Source organism: Bufo bufo, chromosome 2 (assembly GCF_905171765.1).
Source record: "Bufo bufo chromosome 2, aBufBuf1.1, whole genome shotgun sequence".
Taxonomy (NCBI): Eukaryota; Metazoa; Chordata; class Amphibia; order Anura; family Bufonidae; genus Bufo; species Bufo bufo.
The window spans coordinates 730,940,190-730,963,886 of NC_053390.1; the positions used below are offsets into that span (position 1 = coordinate 730,940,190).

The 23,697-nt window shown below is 44.2% G+C and overlaps 1 protein-coding gene across 1 annotated transcript in view; it reads left to right on the top strand.

The window, feature by feature from the left end:
• Window positions 1-23,697, top strand: part of CORIN (corin, serine peptidase) — a 498,512-nt gene that overhangs the window by 143,262 nt on the left and 331,553 nt on the right. Inside the window, exon 3 of the mRNA XM_040418907.1 lies at window positions 22,905-23,297. Coding sequence (XP_040274841.1) covers window positions 22,905-23,297 — 393 coding nt within the window. The remainder of the gene's footprint in view (window positions 1-22,904; window positions 23,298-23,697) is intronic.

A 23,697-nucleotide genomic window follows, 5' to 3' on the forward strand; every position in this document is an offset into this window, starting at 1 on the left:
TTGTCCTGGGTTGTAATGGTTTTACGCTAATTACAAGGGTATATTTGCATTTTCATGTTACTGAAGGGTGTAAGGTACTCCAGTCCAACTCAGAAGTGATCTTTCAAAGGAAGTTCCTTCTCAAAATTATTAAAAATTAAATTTCTGTTGACAATTTTTTAGCATTATGCCGGAAATAAACTTGTAAAAATCAGTGTACATGTGAACTGAGAAATAGCGTCCTGCTTTTAACCATTTTTAAATTTGAAGTAATTTGGGACATTAAGGGGGTCATTTAGACCCCGGTCTTAATATCCCCTACAATATCCCCTCTATATAACTTTAGCAGATCTACCACCGTTTCTAAATGTAAGACAGCTTCCTAGCTGTCTTACATTCAGACCATTTTCTACGAATTAACCAGGCATAGAAAATGGCAAATGAGACAGGTCTGCCGGCCTGTCCCCTTCCCCACCCACGCCATGCCCACTTTTTTAGACCTGACGTGAGAAGAATCTTGGCGTTGCAATCTACGGCAGAAATACACCTATTTCTGGTTAGTAAATTACCCCCTAAGATTTTAGTATAATCTCCATATGTCACTTTCATGTAGTAAGCATTTAGGGTGGAGCACTCAACTCTGATGTTATGTTTTTTTTTTATGAGAAGAACAGATCATCATGGGCAAACATCATGCTTCAGACTTAGGAGGAAATGTAATAATTGTGGTGCATCTTGGGTCATCCTTGCCCGAGAAATGAAATCTACACCACGTATATGTCACGTATAATTTACGACAGTTTTCTGGCATAAATTATGATAAATGTGCTGACCTGCCTAGGACACAACCTGCCCACATTCCACCACGCACCACCTACTTTTTTGAAAAGTGATAAATGTGGCACAAAACACAATTTGTAAATTCCTGACAGTAGAATACCGGCATAGTGATATTATGAATGTGCCCCTGCGTATCCTTGTACACTGGAAGATTTTTTGCCAAAATGAGGATTGATCAACTACATAGCATTCTGATCGTGCTTGTCTAGGGGCCCCCAAAGAGAATGAGAATGCACCGCTTAATCACTTCTATGGGAGTTCCGAAAAAAGCAGAGCAAGCTATTTTCGGAACTTCCATACAATTGAATAGAGAGTGCACCAAGCAAGGGTGGCCATATCTCCATTCACCTTTATGGGAGTTCCGGAAATACATAGAAAACCCGGTGGTCGGCTATTTTCGGCACTCCTATAGAAGTGAATGGATGGTGGCTGCACTTGGACGCGGTGCCCTCGTTCACTCTGGTGGCCACGTCCTAAAGATAGGTGCAGATCCCAGAGGTGTGACCCACACCTATCAGACATTGGTGGCATATCCTAGCAATATGGCATCAAAGTGCAAGACGGGCCAACTCCTTTAGTGGTTCGATCAGATACAGTTCAATTATTGTCACCAACAAAGCCGAGCAATATACTGTCAACAACCGAGGATTTTTAATTATGCTGAATAGATGTGACCAGGAGAATGTTTACATGGGATAATGGTTGGGAAATGGACGTTCATAGGAACATTTGTTCCCGATCATTGGTCTGTGGCAGTTTCTCAAAATAGAAAAGCATTTTTAACCACATACTTTACATTTTGGGATGAATTACTATCTCTTTCAGACATTAGGAGTAATGGAGATCTAATGAGCGATACTCTTGAATACTGTAGGGTAAATTAATATTTTGATGAGTTTCTGAAGTTGATAAATTGATGTTCAAGTTCATATATTGTGATGTCCTCTGATATTTTTCTAACCTCGTGCATGTTGTTCTAACTGCAGTCAATGACACTAAATTCCTCTCCTCATCTACTTGCCTCCCAGCAAGAAAAAGAAAAATATCTGGAGTATGATCCGCTCCCAGAACATATCTCAGTCTCCTAATAACAGGGCAAGCCTAAATATAGCCACCATGAAATGCCTGGGATATATTTACACACAAGATTCAAAGTGAATTACAGCACAAGCAAGACTGATTCAATTTACAAAGCCTTAAAAAGAGAGAGAAAAGAGATTAGATTATAGCATGAACTCAACTGTGCTGTACAAATCATTTCATTTGTCTTATGTCAGAGGTTTCTACTGAGAAAAACCAGAAATCAAAGCATCTACATTGTATTCATGTGGAGATGTCATCCACTGCAGTCTATGAACTGCAGTCTATGCAGTTAAAGATGCTAAATAATTTATAGAAAGTATAGGCTTTCATTCATCTTGGGACAAAAACATCACATGACTGCCGTGATAACATCATCCTGCTGCTGCCAACTTCTAAATATACCATAGGGTAGAACCGTGCCCTTTCAAAAGCCAATAGTGAATGAGATAATCTTTAAATACATGACATTTAAAAGCCGATGAGGATAAAATGTTATCTCGGCTCCGGATGCTGAATTGGTAACAGTATCTAATTAGCGATTCCGGTCGAATACGCTGGAATGTCACTATAGTATGTATTTTTTTCACAAGTCTGTTGAATATATCAAGATATTATAGTAGGCCGTTTGCCAGCCATAGTATATGTATTTCTTAGAACTTATGTTTAGAATAGATATCACTTTATTGCTGCTGTTTATTTTCTTATACAGTCAATGGGTAGCAGTAATGAGTTGGGTTAGACTTCTTTCAAAATACCACCAAAATCTTTTGTCAGGCCGTTCCTCTCCTGGAGTCCATCATATCCCGCATAGTCAGATACTACATTTCTCCACTGGAGCCCAGTGACTATAATGGGATCAGCCCTGTTTCTGGCATTAGCGATGGGGATTCAGCTGGACAAAAACAGCTGCTTGCACGGTGATACAGTTGAGTTCAGGAGGGTACTTGTGGCCGTTGGTCAGGTACATAAGTGCCTGATGCTCCTACATTAATTAATGATGAGAGCATCAGATCATTATATACCTGACAGGTGGCCATTAGGAGGGCCCCATCTGGGCCTACCAATGGGCATCGTCCCACCGAGATATATACCTCTTTGGTCTATGGCCAGCCTGTTCCTGCCCATGCCTGTAATCACAACCATTTTGCACTGCCTGATTTCACATGAGGAAAGTGATCTTAAATCAGAAGGAGTCGCCTTCATCTGCCTATGCCCTCTATTGACTACAACATCTGAGAGCTTAAAGGAGTTGTCCGAATTCACAGCTGAATATCCCTATTTTCACCCAGACAGCCCCTCTGAGATGAGTATTTCATGCTCTGATGCTCTCTCTTGTCCTGTGCTGTATCGCTTTTTTTGTCCACACTTCTACACTGCTAGGCAGAGGCTTCCACCTATCAGTGTGGCCATTGACGTCTCCGGAACTAATGGGCATTTTACAGGCTAGAGCAGCGCTAAAGCCTGCCCATTAGTGATGGTGACATCACCGGGAACACTTCTAGGCGGACGCCTCCGCCTAGCAGAGGCCTGGTACGTCACTGGATCTGCTGAAAATTCAGCACAGTGCAAGGGAGAGCATCGGAGCACGAAATGCCCCGATGCTCATCTAAGGGTTCTTTCACACTTGCGTTAAACTTTTACGGTATTGAGTTCCGTCCTAGGGGCTCAATACCGGAAAGAAATTATCAGTTTTATCCTAATGCATTCAGAATGGAGAGCAGTTCGTTCAGTATGCATCAGGATGTCTTCAGTTCAGTCACTGTACGGTTTTTGGACGGAGAAAATACCGCAGCATGCTGCAGTATTTTCTCTGTCCAAAATTCCGGAACACTTGCCGGCATTATTTTACATTGAAATGCATTAATGGCGGGTCCGGACCCAAGTGTTCCAGGAAAAAACGGATCCGGTTTTGCGGTCTGCACATGCGTAGATCTTTAAAAATGTGAAAAAGATAAATACTGGATCCGTTTTTCCGGATGACAACCGGAGAGAGGGATCCGGTATTGCAATGCATTTGTGAGACGGATCCGGATCCGTCTACAAATGCTATCCGTTTGCATACAGATTGAAATGAATGGTTCCGTATACAGTCCGCAACACAAATGGAACGGATACGGAAAGAAAATACGTTCACATGCATGAGCCCTAACAATGTTTTTAAACAAATCGGGTTCGGATCAGTGGCGTAGGGATCGCCATAGCAACCATAGCAGTGGCTATGGGGCCCTACGCCACTGGGGGCCTGTCCGGATCGCATTCATTTTTTATTTATTTTTTTATTAACACACACACAGGCACTGGCAGCCAGGCCCGACCGCCCACCCAGTGTAGTGGGTGGGGCGTGGGCGGTCCGCGGCTCAGGCCTGGCTGGGGGGAAGCCGCGTCAAGTCAGGACTAAGGACTGGAGCAGGCGGGCCCGGGGCAGAAGATGAGGTAGGTGGTGGAGGGGGCCGGAACAGGGGCGTACCCATAGGCGTGCGCACGAGGTGTGCCTGGGCACAGCCTAATCACACCCCTGTGCTCCGCCTCCTGCACTGCCAGCCATGCACGTGCGGCGTGACGGAGTGAAGTGACGTCACGTTACGCTGCCGCCGGATGCCTATTTTGAATGTGAAGAGCGGGAGCCTCCCTGCCCGCCTCCCCGCGCCCAGTGTGCCTAATTGATCTTCAGGATGTGTCATCAATACAGAAGTGAATGGATTCTGATCTTTTGTGCACTGCCAGCAGTCTGCCACAGTAAAAAGAAAAAGTCTGGCGTGGAGAGGAGTCCTGACTGTCCCCAGTAAGTTAGTGAAGTGTCAAGTGATAGATAAGGATTATTAGATAGTAGTATACATACTAGTACATACTTTGCACAAGTTTATTATTTACAACTTAAAGGGAACCTGTCACCAAAAAATACTATTAACAGCATAAAGGTTCCCTTTAAGTTGTAAATAATAAACTTGTGCAAAGTATGTACTAGTATGTAGTACCTTATAGTGCTGCATAGTAGTTTCCTAATGCACTTTTTCTTCATTTAGCCGCATCTAGCCTCCTCGAGAAATCGATGTTTTATTCAGCCGCTGCCCCCTGCTTCAAGTCAGGTTTGAAGTCAAGGGGGCAGCGGCCTAGGCGTCTCCAATCCTGCTCTCCCTGCCGCCTTTATTGACACGCCGGATCTCAGTGCCGGGACCGCGCTCCCAGCCCGCATGCGCAGTAAAGGGCTGCTGTAGCCTGTAACGCGATCCCGGCTCCGGCTCGTACACTCTGCCGGCTTCAGTTTCGCTACTGCGCATGCGCCCAGCATCTTCTGTAACTGCGCTAGTATGTAAGGCTGGCGGGCGCATGCGCAGTAGCGAAACTGAAGCCGGCTGAGTGTACGAGCCGGAGCCGGGATCGCGTTACAGGCTACAGCAGCCCTTTACTGCGCATGCGGTCCCGGCACTGAAATCCGGCGTGTCAATAAAGGCGGCGGGAGGCGGGGAGAGCAGGATTGGAGACGCCTAGGCCGCTGCCCCCTTGACTTCAAACCTGACTTGAAGCAGGGGGCAGCGGCTGAATAAAACATCGATTTCTCAAGGAGGCTAGATGCGGCTAAATGAAGAAAAAGTGCATTAGGAAACTACTATGCAGCACTATAAGGTACTATTAACAGCTTAATAAGTGATTTTTTGGTGACAGGTTCCCTTTAAGCTCACTTACATAAGGAACGCGGGGTCCGTCTTACAATAGTTGTCGGCCTCCACCCCCTGTTGGGGGTCAGTCACTTTCAGGGACACTGTTATGGGGGGCCCATAAATTTTTTTTGCTATGGGGCCCATGCATTTCTAGCTACGCCCCTGGTTCGGATACAGCATTTCAAACCTGATTTGCTCAATCCTAGTCTGAACATTAAAAGTGTGTAGGTTTTTGTTCTTATAGTAACCTGCTGCACACAAATAATGATATCATTATTACAGTATTTCATTTTCATTTAGACAAATTAGATTATGGTATATACTGTATAAATGACTGTCGAAAAACATTCTGTTAAGGCCTCATGCACACGACTCCGTTCCGTTTTTTTTTGCGGATTGGATGGGGACCCATTAATTTCAATGGGTCAGCAAAAAAATGCTGATAGTTCATCCGTTTGTGTTCTGCGTCCGTTGTCCGTGTTTCCCTTCAGCAAAAAAAATTGTGCATGTCCTACTTTTTTCATATTTGCGGACAAGGAGAGGCATTTATTACAAGCGATCTATGGAAAAAAACGGATCCTCCCAAAAAAAGGATGCCGCATCCGTTTTTTTTTGGCGGACGCACAATTTCCGGACGCAAAAAACAATTGTCGTGTGCATGAGGCCTTATGCGCACTACAGGGACTACAGGGAGACTGTGGGGAAATTAAAGTCTGTGTTAATGCATTCATGCCACTTTTGTGGTGTAAAAAAGTTGCAAATCGATATGCACACCATATGCGCTCCATCATTTGTAAATTTTTGAGCTTCTCGACACAAGGGGGTGAGGTTATCAGAAGGGCCTCCATGCACCACTTAATTTGCTATAACTTATATCTTACTCCGGCTCACCAGGAATCCCAGAACGTCAGTTTTGATAATTCTCCTCCTTTGTGTATGCTTGTGCACAGTTTTCTCATATAGTAATGGTAGGGGTTTGGTTAGGGTTATTCCTCTTTGACTTATTGCTCAAAGATTTCTATAGTTCCGAGCTATGCTGACAGGCTCTCCACTGAGTTCTGTAATGCAGTCATGCTGTATGTATCCCTTAGATGCCTTGCAATGTGGTTTAGATCACTACTGATTTCTTTTTTTTTTAACGATTCAGAAGGCAGACCTCTCACATAGTGTTTTACTGCATCTTTTGTAGTGATTCTGTTGGCGTTTTTCACATGGTTTTATTAGGTGAAAAAAAGACAGATGATATATTAAAGTTTTTTTTTTCAAAATGCAGCATGCCCTGCACCAAAAAGCTTGTAAAAATTATATGAAAATTGTTTGAAATGCAAATGTATAAAATGTGGGGACTCGCTCTGGTAGACGGGATTAACGGACGCAGTATAGAGGCAACAACAAGTTCTTTGGAGCAAACAGTTCAGTGTTTTATTCACACTTTAGGCAAGTGACAAAACAAACAGTCGTATTCAAACAAAAAGTCACCTTGCGGTGTTGGTGGTAATTCACACCATGCGGCAATTCTGCCTCAAAGAGTCCTTGCTGATAGCAGCACCAACCTGTTTTTACACCAAACAGGTAGCAAACCTTCATCCAGACACAAGGCTCCTAGATCCCAACACAGAGACCCGCTGCCTATTTACGGACAGCCAGGTGCTGCCAAAACCCGGACCGGCATTTAAAATCCGGTCCAGTATTTGACCTCACCTAGCTGTAAATCAGCCCAGCAGCCCTTTCCTGGGAGGAAAATACCTGTTTTCCCAGACCAAACCTCTCATTGTGTCACATACCCCCCCTTTGTTCAACCCTGAGGGGGTGAACACACGCCAGACAGTGTACCCAGGACAGGGCATCCGCATTTCCATGTAACTGGCCTGCCCTGTGTTCCACCGAAAATTTAAAGTTTTGTAGGGAGAGAAACCATCGGGTGACCCTGGCATTTCTGTCCTTGGCCTGGCTCATCCACTTAAGAGGGGAGTGGTCAGTCACCTGGCGGAGGAATTTTCTCCCCAATAAATAATACCTGAGAGATTCTAGGGCCCACTTAATAGCAAGGCACTCTCTCTCCACTATACTATAACGGGTCTTGGCTGGGGTGAGCTTATGGCTGAGGAAGACAACGGCATGCTCCTCCCCGTTGACTTCCTGAGACAGTACAGCACCGAGGCCTACTTCAAAGGCATCGGTCTGTACTACAAACTCCCTATTGAAGTTGGGCGTCACCAAAACCGGTGACCCGCAGAGGGCCGACTTCAAAGTGGAAAAAGCCTCTCCCGCCCGCTTATCCCAGCGAACCATCATTGACTTGTGTCCCTTCAAGAGTCCTGTCAAGGGTGTGGCTAGAGTAGCAAAGTGGGGAACACACCTCATGTAATAGCCCACCATTCCCTGGAATGACTTTATTTGCCTAGTGGTGACAGGTCGGGGCCAATTCGCCTCTGTTTTGTTCACTTGGGGTTTGATCACTCCACGCCCAATGACATACCCCAGGTACTTAGTCTCTTCTAACCCTATCGCACATTTTTTTGGGTTAGCAGTTAGGCCAGCTTTCCAAAGGGAGTCCACTTCAGCCTGCACTTTGGGCAGGTGACTTTCCCAGTCGGTACTGTGGATGAGAATAACGTCCAGGTAAGCCGAAGCGTATCAACGATGTGGACGAAGCACAATGTTCATTAGTTGCTGAAAAGTGGCGGGGGCGCCATGCAGACCAAAGGGTAAGACCTTATATTGATACAGCCCCTAAGGCTTGATGAAGGCATTTTTCTTTTTGGCAGCCTCCGTTAAGGGCACCTTCTAATACCCTTTCGTGAGGTCCAAAACAGAAAAATACCAGGCTTGTCCTAACCTCTTGATGAGCTCATCAACCCGGGGCATTGGATACGCATCTAATTTAGAAACCTCGTTAAGTTTTTGAAAGTCGTTACAAAGCCGCAAAGTCCCGTCCGCCTTGGGTATCAATACTATAGGACTGGCCCACTCACTTTTTGACTCCTCTATGACATCTAGCTGCAACATTAGCTGCACCTCCTCCGATATGGTTTGTTGCCAAGCCTCGCGCACCCGGTATGGTTTTAATCAGACTTTTGCCTGAGGCTCAGTGACAATGTCATGCTGGATTGCGGAAGTGCATCCAGGGAGGACAGAGAACACATCCGTGTTCCGACTAACGAACTCCCTGGCCTCCTGAGTCTGTTTAGAGGAGAAACTGTCAGCAATTTTTACTGTGGCCGGTACCTCTTATCCGAGAAAACCCGGCCGCGGGTGTGTCTTCTGTACAGGTTTCCCTATCTTTCCACGATTTAAGTAAATTCACATGGTAAACCTACTCTGACTTTCGCCGCCCTGGCTGGGTGTACCTTGTAGTTTACATCTCCAATTTTCTCGAGTACCTCGTAGAGCCCCTGCCACCTAGCCAGGAACTTACTTTTCACAGTCGGCACCAGAACCAAAACCTGATCACCCAGGTTAAAGATCCGGACCCGAGCCTGCCGATTATATATCCGACTCTGGGCTCGCTGAGCTGCCTCCATATGGTCTCTAACAAGAGACAACACTGTCTCTATCCGATCTTGCATCTGGGTAACGTACTGAATGACACTTTTATGTGGAGTGGGTTGTTGTTCCCACGCCTCTTTGGCCACGTCCAAGAGACCGCGAGGGTGCCTGCCATATAGCAGTTCGAAGGGCGAGAACCCAGTAGAGTCCTGGGGTACCTCTCGCACTGCGAACATGAGGTAGGGCAGAAGGAGGTCATAGTCCTTTCAATCTTTAGACACTACCTTTTTCAACATATTTTTTTATGTTTGGTTAAACCGTTCTACCAGACCGTCCGTTTGCGGATGTTAAACAGACGTCCGTAGTTGTTTTATGTGCAGCAACTTACAGAGTTCCCTCATCACCTTGGACATAAAAGGGGTCCCCTGGTCAGTCACAACCTCTTTAGGTAGTCCTACTCGGGAAAACATATCCATTAACTCCTTAGCTATGAGTTTGGCTGAGGTATGTCGCAGTGGCACTGCCTCCGGGTACCGAGTGGCATAATCTAGTATGACTAAGATGTGTTGATGCCCTCTGGTGGACTTCGGTACTGGGCCTATGAGGTCCATAGCTATTCGGTCAAACGGTACTTCGATAATCGGGAGGGGTACTAGGGGACTAAGGAAATGTTGCTGGGGGCTAGTTATGTGGCAGGTCGGGCAAGACTTACAAAACTCTTCTACTTCTTTGAATATGCTGGGCCAGAAAAATCGCTGTAGAATACAATCCTGAGTTTTCTGTAGCCCCAGGTGACCCCCGAGAACGTGTTGGTGGGCTAGATCTAACACAAGCTTGCGATAAGCCTTGGGGACCACCAATTGTTCAATAGGTTCACCCCGTAGTTTGCTTACCCGATACAACATATCCTGATGAACCACAAAATGGGGAAACACTGACTCTGCCCCAGGTTGTTGTGGTTCACCATCTACTATTACCACATTTTCCCAGGGAGTGGGATAGGGTTGGGTCCCGACGTTGGGTGTTACCAAAATTATCCCCGGAGACATTGAGGTCTGCAAATTCAGGACCCGGCGGCAAGTCCTCCACGTCTCCGACCATCACACTTAGCGGGGTTGTCTCCCCCTCTTCCACTGAAGTGGCGGTCACCCCTACCGCTGGCCCTTCGGTCTCAGGTTCCCAGGGTTCTGGTCTCCCCCTGAGCCGGGCCACTCGGCTAGGGTTACCCCTGTCTCATGGGTATCAGTCACTTTCATAGCAGGCCACAATGCCAGGAAGCCCGTTCATAATGTAAATTGGTGGCGACGGCCACCTCATGGGTCCACCTGCCAGCCACCGTGGACAGAGACACCAGGGAGGTGGGATAGTTCTTTAAGTCTCCATGGATGCACATTTCGGCGTCCAGCAGAGCTACCGCCAGAGTGTCTCCCACTTCCACCTGGCACAGGTGGCTATTGTCTATAGTCTCTGGGGTACCTGTTGCACACAGCTTCCTGGCATACAAAGAGTGGCAGTAGCCATAGTTCGTATCCATGGGTTCGCCCCGATTGGGACAGTCGGCCCTTATGTGGCCAGGCTCCTGACACCGCCAGCAGACTAACGGAGCTAGGGCGGGTTTTGCTGGCATCAGTCGCCGGGTCTGAGGTGGAGATTTCCAGGGTTCGACTGCCCCCTCCCAAAATAACCCCCTGTAGAGTCCTGGTAGCCTCATAGCGCTCCACCTGGCCGATCCAGTGCTGGAGAGGGTACGGCAAAGCCCTCCAGAACACATCAGCAAACAGCATAGCAGTGGAACTCAGCACGTCAGGCTGCAGCCATTTTTGCAACCGGTGTAACAGATCATAATACTGAGGTCTCGCGGGTTCAGAAAGGTTAAACTCCCACTGATGCACCCGCTGGGCCCTGACCAACACATTAACCCCAGTCTTGCCATAATCTCACCCTTTACTGTCGTGTAATCGGCCGCTTGATCATCTGGTAAGTCGAAAAACACCTGCTGGGGTCCGGATGCCAGGAACGGAGCGACGACCTCAGCCCACTGATCTCGGGGTAGTCTCTCCCTCACGGCCACCTTCTAGAACACCGCTAGATAGGTCTTGATGTCATCTAAGGGAGTCATCTTAGGGATTGCCGCACGGACCGCTTTTTGGCCATCGTCGACGCTCTGGGAAGCTCCTGCCACTTGTAAAGCCATCACATGTTGCAATAGCAGCTGGTTGGTTTTCTGCTGCTGCTTATTAGCCTCCTGCTGTTGCAAGTTAACCTCCACAAGGCCTTTCACAATGGCTTCCATTTTGTCGAGAGGCACGGGTTGTAATCTCGTTGGTTTGATGTAAGACATACAACTGTGCCCGGAAAAACAAAAAATTTTCGGCCGTCACGCCGGCCTCACTGCACCTTCCCGCATTCTCCACCAATTGTGGGGACTATCTCTGGTAGACAGGATTAGCAGACACAGTATAGAGGCAACAACAAGTTCTTTGGAGCACAGTTCAGTGTTTTATTCACACTTTAGGCAAGTGACAAAACAAACAGTCATATTCAAACAAAAAGTCACCTTGTGGTGTTAGTGGTAATTCACACCATGCGGCAATTCTGCCTCAAAGAGTCCTTGCTGATAGCAGCACCAACCTGTTTTTACGCCAAACAGGTAGCAAACCTTCATCCAGACACAAGGCTCCTAGATCCCAACAAAGAGACCCGGCTTCTGAGCCCCGCTGCCTATTTAAGGACAGCCAGGTGCTGCCAAAACCCGGAGAGGCATTTAAAATCCGGTCCAGTATTTGACCTCACCTGGCTGTAAATCAGCCCAGCAGCACATGCTGGGAGAAAAATACCTGTTTTCCCAGACCAAACCTCTCATTGTGTCACAAAAAATAGCAAAAAATATGCAATGTATTGCAGCCATTAGTGGTTTCCAGGTTTCTAAAGATTACATGTTAAATACACTGCTCAAAAAAATAAAGGAAAAATAACACATCCTAGATCTGAATTAATTAAATATTCTTCTGAAATACTTTGTTCTTTACATAGTTGAATGTGCTGACAACAAAATCACACAAAAATAAAAAAAATGGAAATCCAATTTTTCAACTCATGGAGGTCTGGATTTGGAGTCACACTCAAAATTAAAGTGGAAAAACACACTACAGGCTGAACCAACTTTGATGTAATGTCCTTAAAACAAGTCAAAATGAGGCTCAGTAGTGTGTGTGGCCTCCACGTGCCTGTATGACCTCCCTACAACGCCTGTGCATGCTCCTGATGAGGTGGCGGACGGTCTCCTGAGGGATCTCCTCCCAGACCTGAACTAAAGCATCTGCCAACTCCTGGACAGTCTGTGGTGCAACGTGACGTTGGTGGATACAGCGAGACATGATGTCCCAGATGTGCTCAATTGGATTCAGGTCTGGGGAACGGGCGGGCCAATCCATAGCATCAATGCCTTCGTCTTGCAGGAATTGCTGACACACTCCAGCCACATGAGGTCTAGCATTTTCTTGCATTAGGAGGAACCCAGGGCCAACCGCACCAGCATATGGTCTCACAAGGGGTCTGAGGATCTCATCTCGGTACCTAATGGCAGTCAGGCTACCTCTGGCGAGCACATGGAGGGCTGTGCGGCCCTCCAAAGAAATGCCACCCCACACCATTACTGACCCAATGCCAAACCGGTCATGCTGGAGGATGTTGCAGGCAGCAGAACGTTCTCCACGTCGTCTCCTGACTCTGTCACGTCTGTCACATGTGCTCAGTGTGAACCTGCTTTCATCTGTGAAGAGCACAGGGCGCCAATGGCCGTTGCCAATCTTGGTGTTCTCTGGCAAATGCCAAATGTCCTGCACGATGTTGGGCTGTAAGCACAACCCCCACCTGTGGACGTCGGGCCCTCATATCACCCTCATGGAGTCTGTTTCTGACCGTTTGAGCAGACACATGCACATTTGTGGCCTGCTGGAGGTCATTTTGCAGGGCTCTGGCAGTGCTCCTCCCGGTCCATCCTTGCACAAAGCCGGAGGTAGCGGTCCTGCTGCTGGGTTGTTGCCCTCCTACGGCCTCCTCCACGTCTCCTGATGTACTGGCCTGTCTCCTGGTAGCGCCTCCATGCTCTGGACACTACGCTGACAGACACAGCAAACCTTCTTGCCACAGCTCGCATTGATGTGCCATCCTGGATAAGCTGCACTACCTGAGCCACTTGTGTGGGTTGTAGACTCCGTCTCATGCTACCACTAGAGTGAAAGCACCGCCAGCATTCAAAAGTGACCAAAACATCAGCCAGGAAGCATAGGAACTGAGAAGTGGTCCTGTGGTCACCACCTGCAGAACCACTCCTTTATTGGGGGTGTCTTGCTAATTGCCTATAATTTCCACCTGTTGTCTATCCCATTTGCACAACAGCATGTGAAATTGATTGTCACTCAGTGTTGCTACCTAAGTGGACAGTTTGATTTCACAGAAGTGTGATTGACTTGGAGTTACATTGTGTTGTTTAAGTGTTCCCTTTATTTTTTTGAGCAGTGTATATTGCTCCTTAGGCTACTTTCACATCCATCATGGATCTGCAAAGACCCTTGTGTTACAATAATACAACCGCAGGCATCCGTTTGTATTATGTCTTCTATAGCAATGACGGATCCGTCATGGACACTATTGAAAGTCAATGGGGGACAGATCCATTTTCTATTGTGTCAGATTGTGTCAGATAAAACCGATCTCTCCCAGTTGACTTACACCAGGACGTATCCGTGATTAACACCATTGAAAGCCAATGGGGGACGGATCAGTTTTCTATTGTGTCAGAGAAAACTGATCCGTCCCCATTGACTTACATTGTGTGTCAGGACGGATCTGTCTTGCTCCGCACCACATCGCGGACAGAAAAACACTGCAGGCAGTCCGCCTTCCGCCTCCAGGGCGGAATGGTGACTGAACGGAGGCAAACGGATGCATTCTGAGCGGATCCTTTTCCATTCAGAATACATTAGGTCAAAACTGATCCGTTTTGGACCGCTTCTTAGGGGCCCATGACGGATCTCAGAAACGGAAAGCCAAAACGCTAGTGTGAAAGTAACCTTAGCCAAAAATATACAATTCACCATTATGAAGCCTCGATGTTGCTTCATCCAGTAAGTAGACTGTACACAGGGCTAAATGTATCTAAGTTCTAGTGTACTGGTTGTAGGTTACTCGCAAATTTTGGCGCAAATCCCATTTCGTATCAGCTGTATGCCACCCCACCACTTTTGAAAAGTCGGTGTAAAAGTGCGTTTAGTTAGGTATGGTAATCAGTTTCACTCCCAATTTATCACTGTGACTTAAAAAAAAAAATCACAATCTTACTCCAGTAGGGAGTGGCATACAAAAAGTGGAGTAGCATTTCTAGACAAAAGTATTAGGATTAACAATGCACCAAATTTATCACATAACAACTGACATCTGATAAATATGGAATAAAGTAAGCCATCAGCAAAACTGACTTTAAACATTACCCTCATAATAAATAGTGTTGAGCGCGACTATTCGAATCGTGAATTTTAATAACGAATATCGCCACTTCCAGAATTCGCGAATATTTAGAATATAGTGCTATATGTTCGTATTCGTAAAATAATGACGCTCTCGAATAGCTGGGCCTGTAGATCCTGCCCACTCAGAAGCTGCTGAGGCTGGCATCCTAGCTGTTAGTGTCTGTCGTATCACTACTAGAGGTGACACTGTCGTATGTAATGCCTCCCTTGATCATAACAGCAGAATTTGGGGCAGTGTGATGCTTTACAGCAAAGGCAAGATTGAAGCGCTCATCATGAGCGATAGCTTGATATTGTTCAGGAGGGTGTCTGGAGCTGTTTCAGACAAAGAAGAAGTGCATCATGGGTTTAGTTGGTTAGGTTGCTACCTACAGGATGTCATTGGTTTACATAGTTAAAACGGGTCAGGATAGTCCAAAGTGAAAAAAAAAAGCATGGGGAAGATGTATATGAGGTAAACAACTGTATGAGCATAACTGTTAAAAATCATGGTAATCCCAGAAAACCCCTTTAAGGATAGTTCATCAATATCTATAGCCCTGAAACCCCCTTTAAAGGGTATACCCAACGGTATTCATTTTTAGACATGGCTCACGGGTTTAAAGCTAAAAAACCAAAAAGAAGACTTAAATCATACTCACTTTCACTGTTCCTTTGCCACTGTCTTTCTGACTTTGTTGTAGTTACTCTCTGCTTCCTGGTCTCGGCTTAACATGTCAAAAATGACAGGAGAGACCCAATCAGCCAAACACTGCCCGTAGTGGGGACCTATCTCAGCCACTGATTGACTGCGTCAACCTCTCTGTGACCAGGAAATGGAGAGCAGCAGAGGCTGGAACAGCATTGGGACGGCGAGGTTGCGTATGGCTCCTGTGGGCGGTATATAAAATGATTAAGTACAAGCATCGTATATTTTTAGTTCAGGGAAGGAAGAAGTTAACATATTTTCTATTGATTAAAAGGCCATCCTTTAGGGTTTTTTCTCCTCTACATGGTATCAGTCTCATGGTATTGCATCTTCATATACTACACTTGTTATTGATGACTGTAAAAAATGTGTTTTCTTATGTACTTTCTTACTTTCTGTTTATTTAGAGAATTTAAGCTAAATTTCTATGTAAGAGATTACAGTTCACATCAACAACAGCTGTTTAAGGAGAAAGACGTTTGCAATATTCGAATTTGCGATATTTCCCAAATATTTGGTAGAATATTCATCATATATTATCATATATATTTCCTTGATCGCGAAAAATCAGCAATGTAATATTTGTGTAATGCGCTCAAAATACAGGCGTGGGTCACTATAGCTACACTTTTAAGCTGGTAGTAGTTTACTTAGACTGGAGAAAATGGTTGGCACGGCAGAACATTACAATAGCTTTATATGCAGATAGAGTGCTCCAATATATTCACGATTGCGAAATCGGCACCAATGATGCAAATATTTTGGCGCAATACCTGCAACTTCAAATTTGGACAGGTCTGACTACTTATTAGTGATTGGTGCACTAAGTATTGTCGTGAACTTGTGACATCACAGCACTATGTATGTACAGTACAGACCAAAAGTTTGGACACACCTTCTCATTCAAAGAGTTTTCTTTATTTTCATGACTATGAAAATTTTAGATTCACACTGAAGGCATCAAAACCATGAATTAACACATGTGGAATTATATACATAACAAACAAGTGTGAAACAACTGAAAATATGTCATATTCTAGGTTCTTCAAAGTAGCCACCTTTTGCTTTGATTACTGCTTTGCACACTCTTGGCATTCTCTTGATGAGCTTCAAGAGGTAGTCCCCTGAAATGGTTTTCACTTCACAGGTGTGCCCTGTCAGGTTTAATAAGTGGGATTTCTTGCATTATAAATGGGGTTGGGACCATCAGTTGCGTTGAGGAGAAGTCAGGTGGATACACAGCTGATAGTCCTACTGAATAGACTGTTAGAATTTGTATTATGGCAAGAAAAAAGCAGCTAAGTAAAGAAAAACGAGTGGCCATCATTACTTTAAGAAATGAAGGTCAGTCAGTCAGCCAAAAAATTGGGAAAACTTTGAAAGTAAGGGCTATTTGACCATGAAGGAGAGTGATGGGGTGACCTGATGACCTGACTTCCACAGTCACCGGACCTGAACCCAATCGAGATGGTTTGGGGTGAGCTGGACCGCAGAGTGAAGGCAAAAGGGCCAACAAGTGCTAAGCATCTCTGGGAACTCCTTCAAGACTGTTGGAAGAACATTTCAGAGGACTACCTCTTGAAGCTCATCAAGAGAATGGCAAGAGTGTGCAAAGCAGTAATCAAAGCAAAAGGTGGCTACTTTGAAGAACCTAGAATATGACATATTTTCAGTTGTTTCACACTTGTTTGTTATGTATATAATTCCACATGTGTTAATTCATAGTTTTGATGCCTTCATAGTCATGAAAATAAAGAAAACTCTTTGAATGAGAAGGTGTGTCCAAACTTTTGTTCTGTACTGTATGTAGCATACATACATACAGTACATACATACGGCACTATGTATGTATGTATGTACTGTATGTATGTAGCATGTATGTATGGACAGAATCAGCTACACTATATCACTATCTAACCTACACTGACTATCTCCCACTAACAATCTGTATTATATATAACTAACTAACTAACTAACTAACTAACTAACTAACTAACTATCTAATGTAATGACACAGTAAAGCAGAGATCACAGCAATAACACTACTGTCTCTCTTAGATCAGCAAAATACTGCATACAAGGACTGCTGGGGAGGTTCTTATATCGTAAGGGGTAGGCAACTTTCCTATTGGTTGCCAGGGATGTTGTTAAGCTCAGACAAAGACATTGTCACGGCCACGGTTTCGGCCGTGACTCCTTGGGAGCCGCATACAGTTGCCCGCGGTTTGGGTTGTAGTTTCAACCGCAGCTTGAGGCATTATGTTGTTAGCCTCAAGTGCGGTTGCCGCGGACAACAGCTTTGTGTGCGGTTCCCTTGGAGTTTGTGTGTCTGTATGTATGCACTTATGTATGTCTGTGTGCACTCGGTCTTATGTTTGGTGTGCACTGACATCTTCCCCTCACTGTGGTTGCCGCTGGCAACAGTATGTATGTGTGCACTTGGTTTTATGTTATTGTGTGCACTTCCCCTTTAAGTTGATGTCTTCCCTTCCCTGGTGTTGGAAGGGTTAACTTCCTTCCTAGTGTGTGTGTGCACTGGGTGTGTCCGATTGTGGGTGTGGCTGCATGGGCTATAAAGCCTCAGTTTAGACCTGATGTCTGAGGGGTACTCCAGCCTTGTTGTAAGCTGGAGGAACTCTCCTGGTCACATTTACATCTGCCAGTGTGGGCCACCCTTGTGGTCATAAATTGTGATTCTCTATGTTTATGAAGTTGTGTGTTTACTTCATGTATGGTGTTTGGTAGATGTTTGTTTGGTCGTTTCTTATTGCAGCATATGGTTTCCTGGTTTCCTGTGATGTGTGTGCTGTGCTCTGTCTTTGGTGTTTGTGGACAGCAGCACTTGGGTTCCAGGTTGTGTGTCTGTGGCAGGTAAGTGTGGTACTAGGCTCACTTACCTGTCACTGCCATATGTCTGTTTATGTTTTCATGTCTGTGTTGCTTGGCCACTTTAGACTCCTGTTCCTCCGTGTCCAGGAGGAACGGGCTGTCTACCCAGCTCCTAGTTTAGGGCCATCTTGAGGGCTAGCAGGGACTTCAAGGTTCCGGAGCATGAGTCCTCCTACCATCAAGGTCGGCTCATGTAGCTAGGAGTCAGGGTCAGGTTAGGGATGCGATTAGGAGGTCACCTGCTCCCTAATCCTGTTGTCCTGGTCGAGCAGCGACCACTCCATCTGCTGATACCGCACGGCTGAAGGTTTTCCCCATCCTCAGCCGTGACAGACATTGCAGCCTTCTCATTGGGCCACAAGCAAGAAGGGAGTTTACTGTTGAAAAAAAAATCTAGAATATTCCAAATTACGAATTTATATCACTATATTCTAAATATTCGTGAATTCTCGAGGTGCTGATATTCGCGAATAATATTTGCTATTCGAATATTCGAGCCCAACACTAGCTGTCACATTCCCAAGTGAGTATGAAAATGGATAGCTATTACTAATATCCTCTAGGAAAAACTATAGCCAGGCTTGCCAATACGAGCATCAAGTCATTGCCATTTTCTTTATATAGCCCCACCAGCATTGCACAGAGAGAGTTATCACTCATATCTGTACCTGTTCCCATTGGGGCTCATAATATAGGTTCGAAATTAACATCGGTTAGTAGGTTTTTGAAGGTGGGGGGGGGGAGCCAAGTACCCAGAGGCAACCCACACAAATACAGGCAGAACATACCAACTCTATGCAGAGGACAACCTTGGTTGGATTCAAATGCAGTACACGAGCTTGGCAAGGTAACAGTGCTAACCATTGAGCCCCAATGGAGCTGCCGTAAACACAACTCATTATAAGAAGTGCTGGTAAACCTGTAACCACAATCATTGAAACGCCCAGTTCTGACAGTAAACATCATGACCGTCCAAGTCCATTCAAATATCAATATTTTCCAACCATCCAGCTTTTAGTTGGTGCCAGTGACTACATTATATGGTATGATTAGTGACGTCCGAGCGATCCGAATTTGTGGACTCCGATCTGAATTTCAAGATAAATTTGATTCGCCAGAAAGCTGAATTTACTTGTGCTTCGCGGTAGCGAATCAATTTAAACTGAAATTGTGTAAAGAACAAAAAATAAATAATTCTTACCTGATTCATTTGCCTGTAATGGGCCGGCCGCGGCCATCTTACTTGAAGATCTCAGCCATGCGTAGTGACATATAACATCACCACACCGGCCAGCGTGATGACATCATCTTGTGCCGTGCAAGATGGCGGTCGCTGGCCCGTTGCAAGCAAATGGATCAGGTAAGTATTCATATTTTTTTTACATTTTACATTCTGTTATTAATATCAGATGCCGCGGCCATGTATGAACGTGGCATCTGAGGAGTACAACGACGGAGGCGGTGCAATTGTAGCTCCCTGTCATTGCACCCACTGCTGACGAATTGATTCGTCACAAAGCAAATTTTTTTGTAAAATTCGGCGAAGCAGCCTCCTTACATTTTTTAATACTTCGCTTATCACTAGGTACGATGACAGATTTATGCAACATATTTTTGTAGGCCCAGTGATTGATTTTAACTGTTGAACTGCAGCTGCAGTTCCAAGGAATACAATGGGGGACATTTACAAATCATGTTGCGCCAGAATTATGGCGTAAAATGCGCCAAAAAGAATGCTGTGTTGATTTGCCCCAAATAAATCTACTAATAAAATATTTATTACTTAACATTCCCTATATATCTACTTTATGTTGGCATCATTTTGTAAATGTCATTTTATTTTTTTAGGGCGTTAGAAGGCTTAGAAGTTTAAAAGCAATTCTTAAAATTTTTAAGAAAATTTCCAAAACCCACTTTTTAAGGACCAGTTCAGGTCTGAAGTCACTTTGTGGGGCTTACATAGTGGAAACCCCCCATAAATGACCCCATTGTAGAAACCCCCCCCCCCTTAAGCTACTCAAAACTGATTTTACAAACTTTATTAACCCTTTAGGTGTTCCACAAGAATTAAAGGAGAATGGAGATTAAATTTCAAAATTTCACTTTTTTGGCAGATTTTCCATTTTAATCAATTTTCTTCTTTAACACATTGAGGGTTAACACCCAAACAAAACTTAATATTTATTACCCTGATTCTGCGGTTTACAGAATCACCCCACATGTAGTTGTAAACTGATGTAAGGGCACACGGCAGGGCGCAGAAGGAAAGAAGCACCATATGGTTTTTGGAAGGCAGATTTTGCTGGTTTATAGATGCTATGTCCCAGTTTAAGCTCCCCTGATGCACCCTTACAGTAGAAACTCCCAAAAAGTTACCCCATTTTGTAAACTAAGGGATAAGGTGCCAGTTTTATTAGTACTTTATATGATTTTTAATTGCTCTATATAACTTTCTTTTTAAGGCAAGGTAACCAAATAAGGCTGTTTTGGCACCGTTTTTATTTTTAATTTTTTACAACATTCATCTGACAGGGTAGATCATGTGCTACTTTTTTAGAGGAGGTTGTTACGGATGCAATGATATCAAATATGTCTACTTTCTTAGTTTGTTTCAGCTTTACATAATAAAGCATTTTTGAAACAAAAATTATGTTTTTGTGTCTCCATATTCTGAACGCCATATTTTATTTTATTTTCCTGCCGATCATCTTGTGCAGGGACTCGTTTTTGCAGGAGTTGACGTTTTTATTAGTACCATTTTTGGGTACATATGATTTTTTGATCATTCATTATTGCACTTTATGGGGCAAGGTGACCAAAAAATTTGTAATTTTGGCACAGTTTTTTTTTTTTTTTCTTCCAGCATTCACCTGAAGGGTTAGGTTATGTGATATTTTTATAGAGCTGGTTGTTATGGATGCGGCAATACCTAATTTTTATACTTTTTAAAATGTATTTCACTTTAACACAAATGATGTTTTAGTGTCTCCATAGTCTGAGAGCCATAGATTTTTTGACCAATTGTCTTAGGTAGAATCTCCTTTTTTGTGTGATAAGGTGACAGTTTGATTGGTACTATTTTGGGGGGCATACGCCTTTTTGATCACTTGGTGTGGCAATTTTTGTGATGTAAGGTGTCAAAAAATTGCTTTTTTGGCACAGTTTTTATTTTATTTTATTTACGGTGTTCATCTGAGGGTTTAGGTCATGTGGTATTTTTATAGAGCAGGTTGTTACGGATGTGGCAACACCTAATATGTCAACTTTTTTGTATTTATCTCACTTTAGCACAATAATAGCAGTTTTGAAGCAAAACAAATTATATTTCAGTGTCTCCATGATGGTGATAGTTTTTTGATTTTTTTACCGATTGTCTAGGTTGGGTGTCATTTTTTGTGTGATAAGGTGACGGTTTGATTGGTACTATTTTGAGGGGATTACGCCTTTTTGATCGCTTGGTGTTGCAATTTTTGTGATGTAAGGTGACAAAAATGTATTTTTTGACACTGTTTTTATTTAATTTTTCTTATAGTGTTTATATGACAGGGTGGATCATGTGATATGTTTATAGAGCTGGTCGTTACGGATGCATCGATACCTAATATGTGTGTTTTTCCTTTTTTTTTTATTTTTTATTATCAAAACAGGAGAAAAGGGGAGTTTTTCTTTTTCCACTTGAAACTTAATTTTTTTTAATTAAAAACACTGTATTTTACTTTTATTTTTTTTTACTTTATTTCTGACTTTAACTTTTGGGGGTCTCATCCCCTCTGCAATGCATTACAATACATCTGTATTGCAATGCATTGCCTGTTAGTGTATTACACAGAGTAATACACTAACAGGTTGCCTGGATCTCCTGGGCACCCATAGAAGGCAGGTCCCGATGCCGCGCAAGGCATTGGGCAGCCTCTGCATGGCATCGGGCTCCCTTCTTACCCATTGGGTCCCCGCCACAGCAGTGCTGGGCTCCCTCACCCGCAGCAAACCCCTTCTATGTCGTGGTCAGCAGTTTTCATCGATGCCGGCGCATACAGCAGGGGTCCGGCTAACGGGAACAGCCGGTCCCCTGAAGCTGATCGGGCGGGCGCAGCTCCTGCACATGCCCGGGCAGTAATAGTACGGCGCTGGTCGGGAAGGGGTTAAAGTCACAATTTACCACTGGAAATGTCACGAATATGCTTCAAAAGTCGCAAATATTTTTCAAAAGTCGCAAGTACAGTCTGGTAGGGTTGGCTGAAATGGCAAAGGCAGATAATCAAGTTTAGATTTTAAAAAGTTAAATTTTAAAAGTGGCGTCAGCCTTTTGATATATGAGGTGAAATAAATCACCACTTTTGATTTGTAATGTTGGTTTGTTTGTTTTTTGCACTAGTTACGCCATTATTGATAAACGTCCCCCAATGAGTTGAATGCAATCTTGTAGATCACAGCTGTCAATCACTAGCTCTACAAAAAAGTCTCAGTGTAGCCCTAGCCTTACGGAACTGAATTAGAGATTTAATTATTGAATCTGAGATATTTATCTTCCGGTATTGTTCTTTAACAAGTACAGTTGTGAAGTAATTTTTGATTCTAAGTATGGTTGAGTCTTAACCAACCAAAATGTTACTTGTGCTGCAGAACAAGCATGCTTATTATATACAGCCAGATCATTATATAGACCAAAACATGTCAAAACTGTTACTAAAATACTAAAGTATAGTAAATATTACTAACTCTTTTTAATTTAATTTTTCCTTGTAGGTGTAATAGACCGCAACTGCTTTGCCTCTAATAGAAGCGACACATTAATAACTGAAATTGGATCTTCTGACATTCCGTTTTTGAAGATGAATGACAGTGCTTCAGTGACAGTACGAGAGTGGGATGGAATTCCTTCATGGAAATCTACCACCCAAACTGACCAAAGTTATACAAACTTTAGCAGAGTTACAGAATCTCTGCCTCAAAATCAACCCTCCCCTTTTACACATAGCACAAAAACTGAAACTGGACAGGCCAAAGAGCTTACAGAAGTTGAGAGCACGTTTGGTCCAGCAGTCAACTTGCCTACTACAATCTCTTCAAAGTTCCGGGACAATGCACCCAGTAGTCCGACTATGAAGCCAATGTCTCCTGCAATTGTCGTTACAGAAGGTAATAATTATATCACTGTGAACAAGAAATCTTCCTCTAATTTGTAGCTTATGAGTACCCTTAGGACACCCTCAGGACACCCCATGTTTCTTGTCACATTTCAAAAATCATAGAGCACGTTCTTATAGTTCATCTGATATATTTTCATCTCCTTCTCAACAGCTCAACAGCCCTAATAAAAATATAAGATCTTTTGTCTGAGGGGGCCTAAAGACCCTTGTGCCGCATAAGAAGACGCCAGTATTATAGAAAGTCCATGCTGGTCAAGTTACACCTCTGGCTGGAAGGAAGGGGTTAGGTCAAAAATTTGGCATGGGGGGGAGGGGGTGCCGTTTCAATTTTTGCCTCAGGCAGCACAAAGGCTATGTGATTCCATTCCCCCTAGCCACAAAGCACGGGG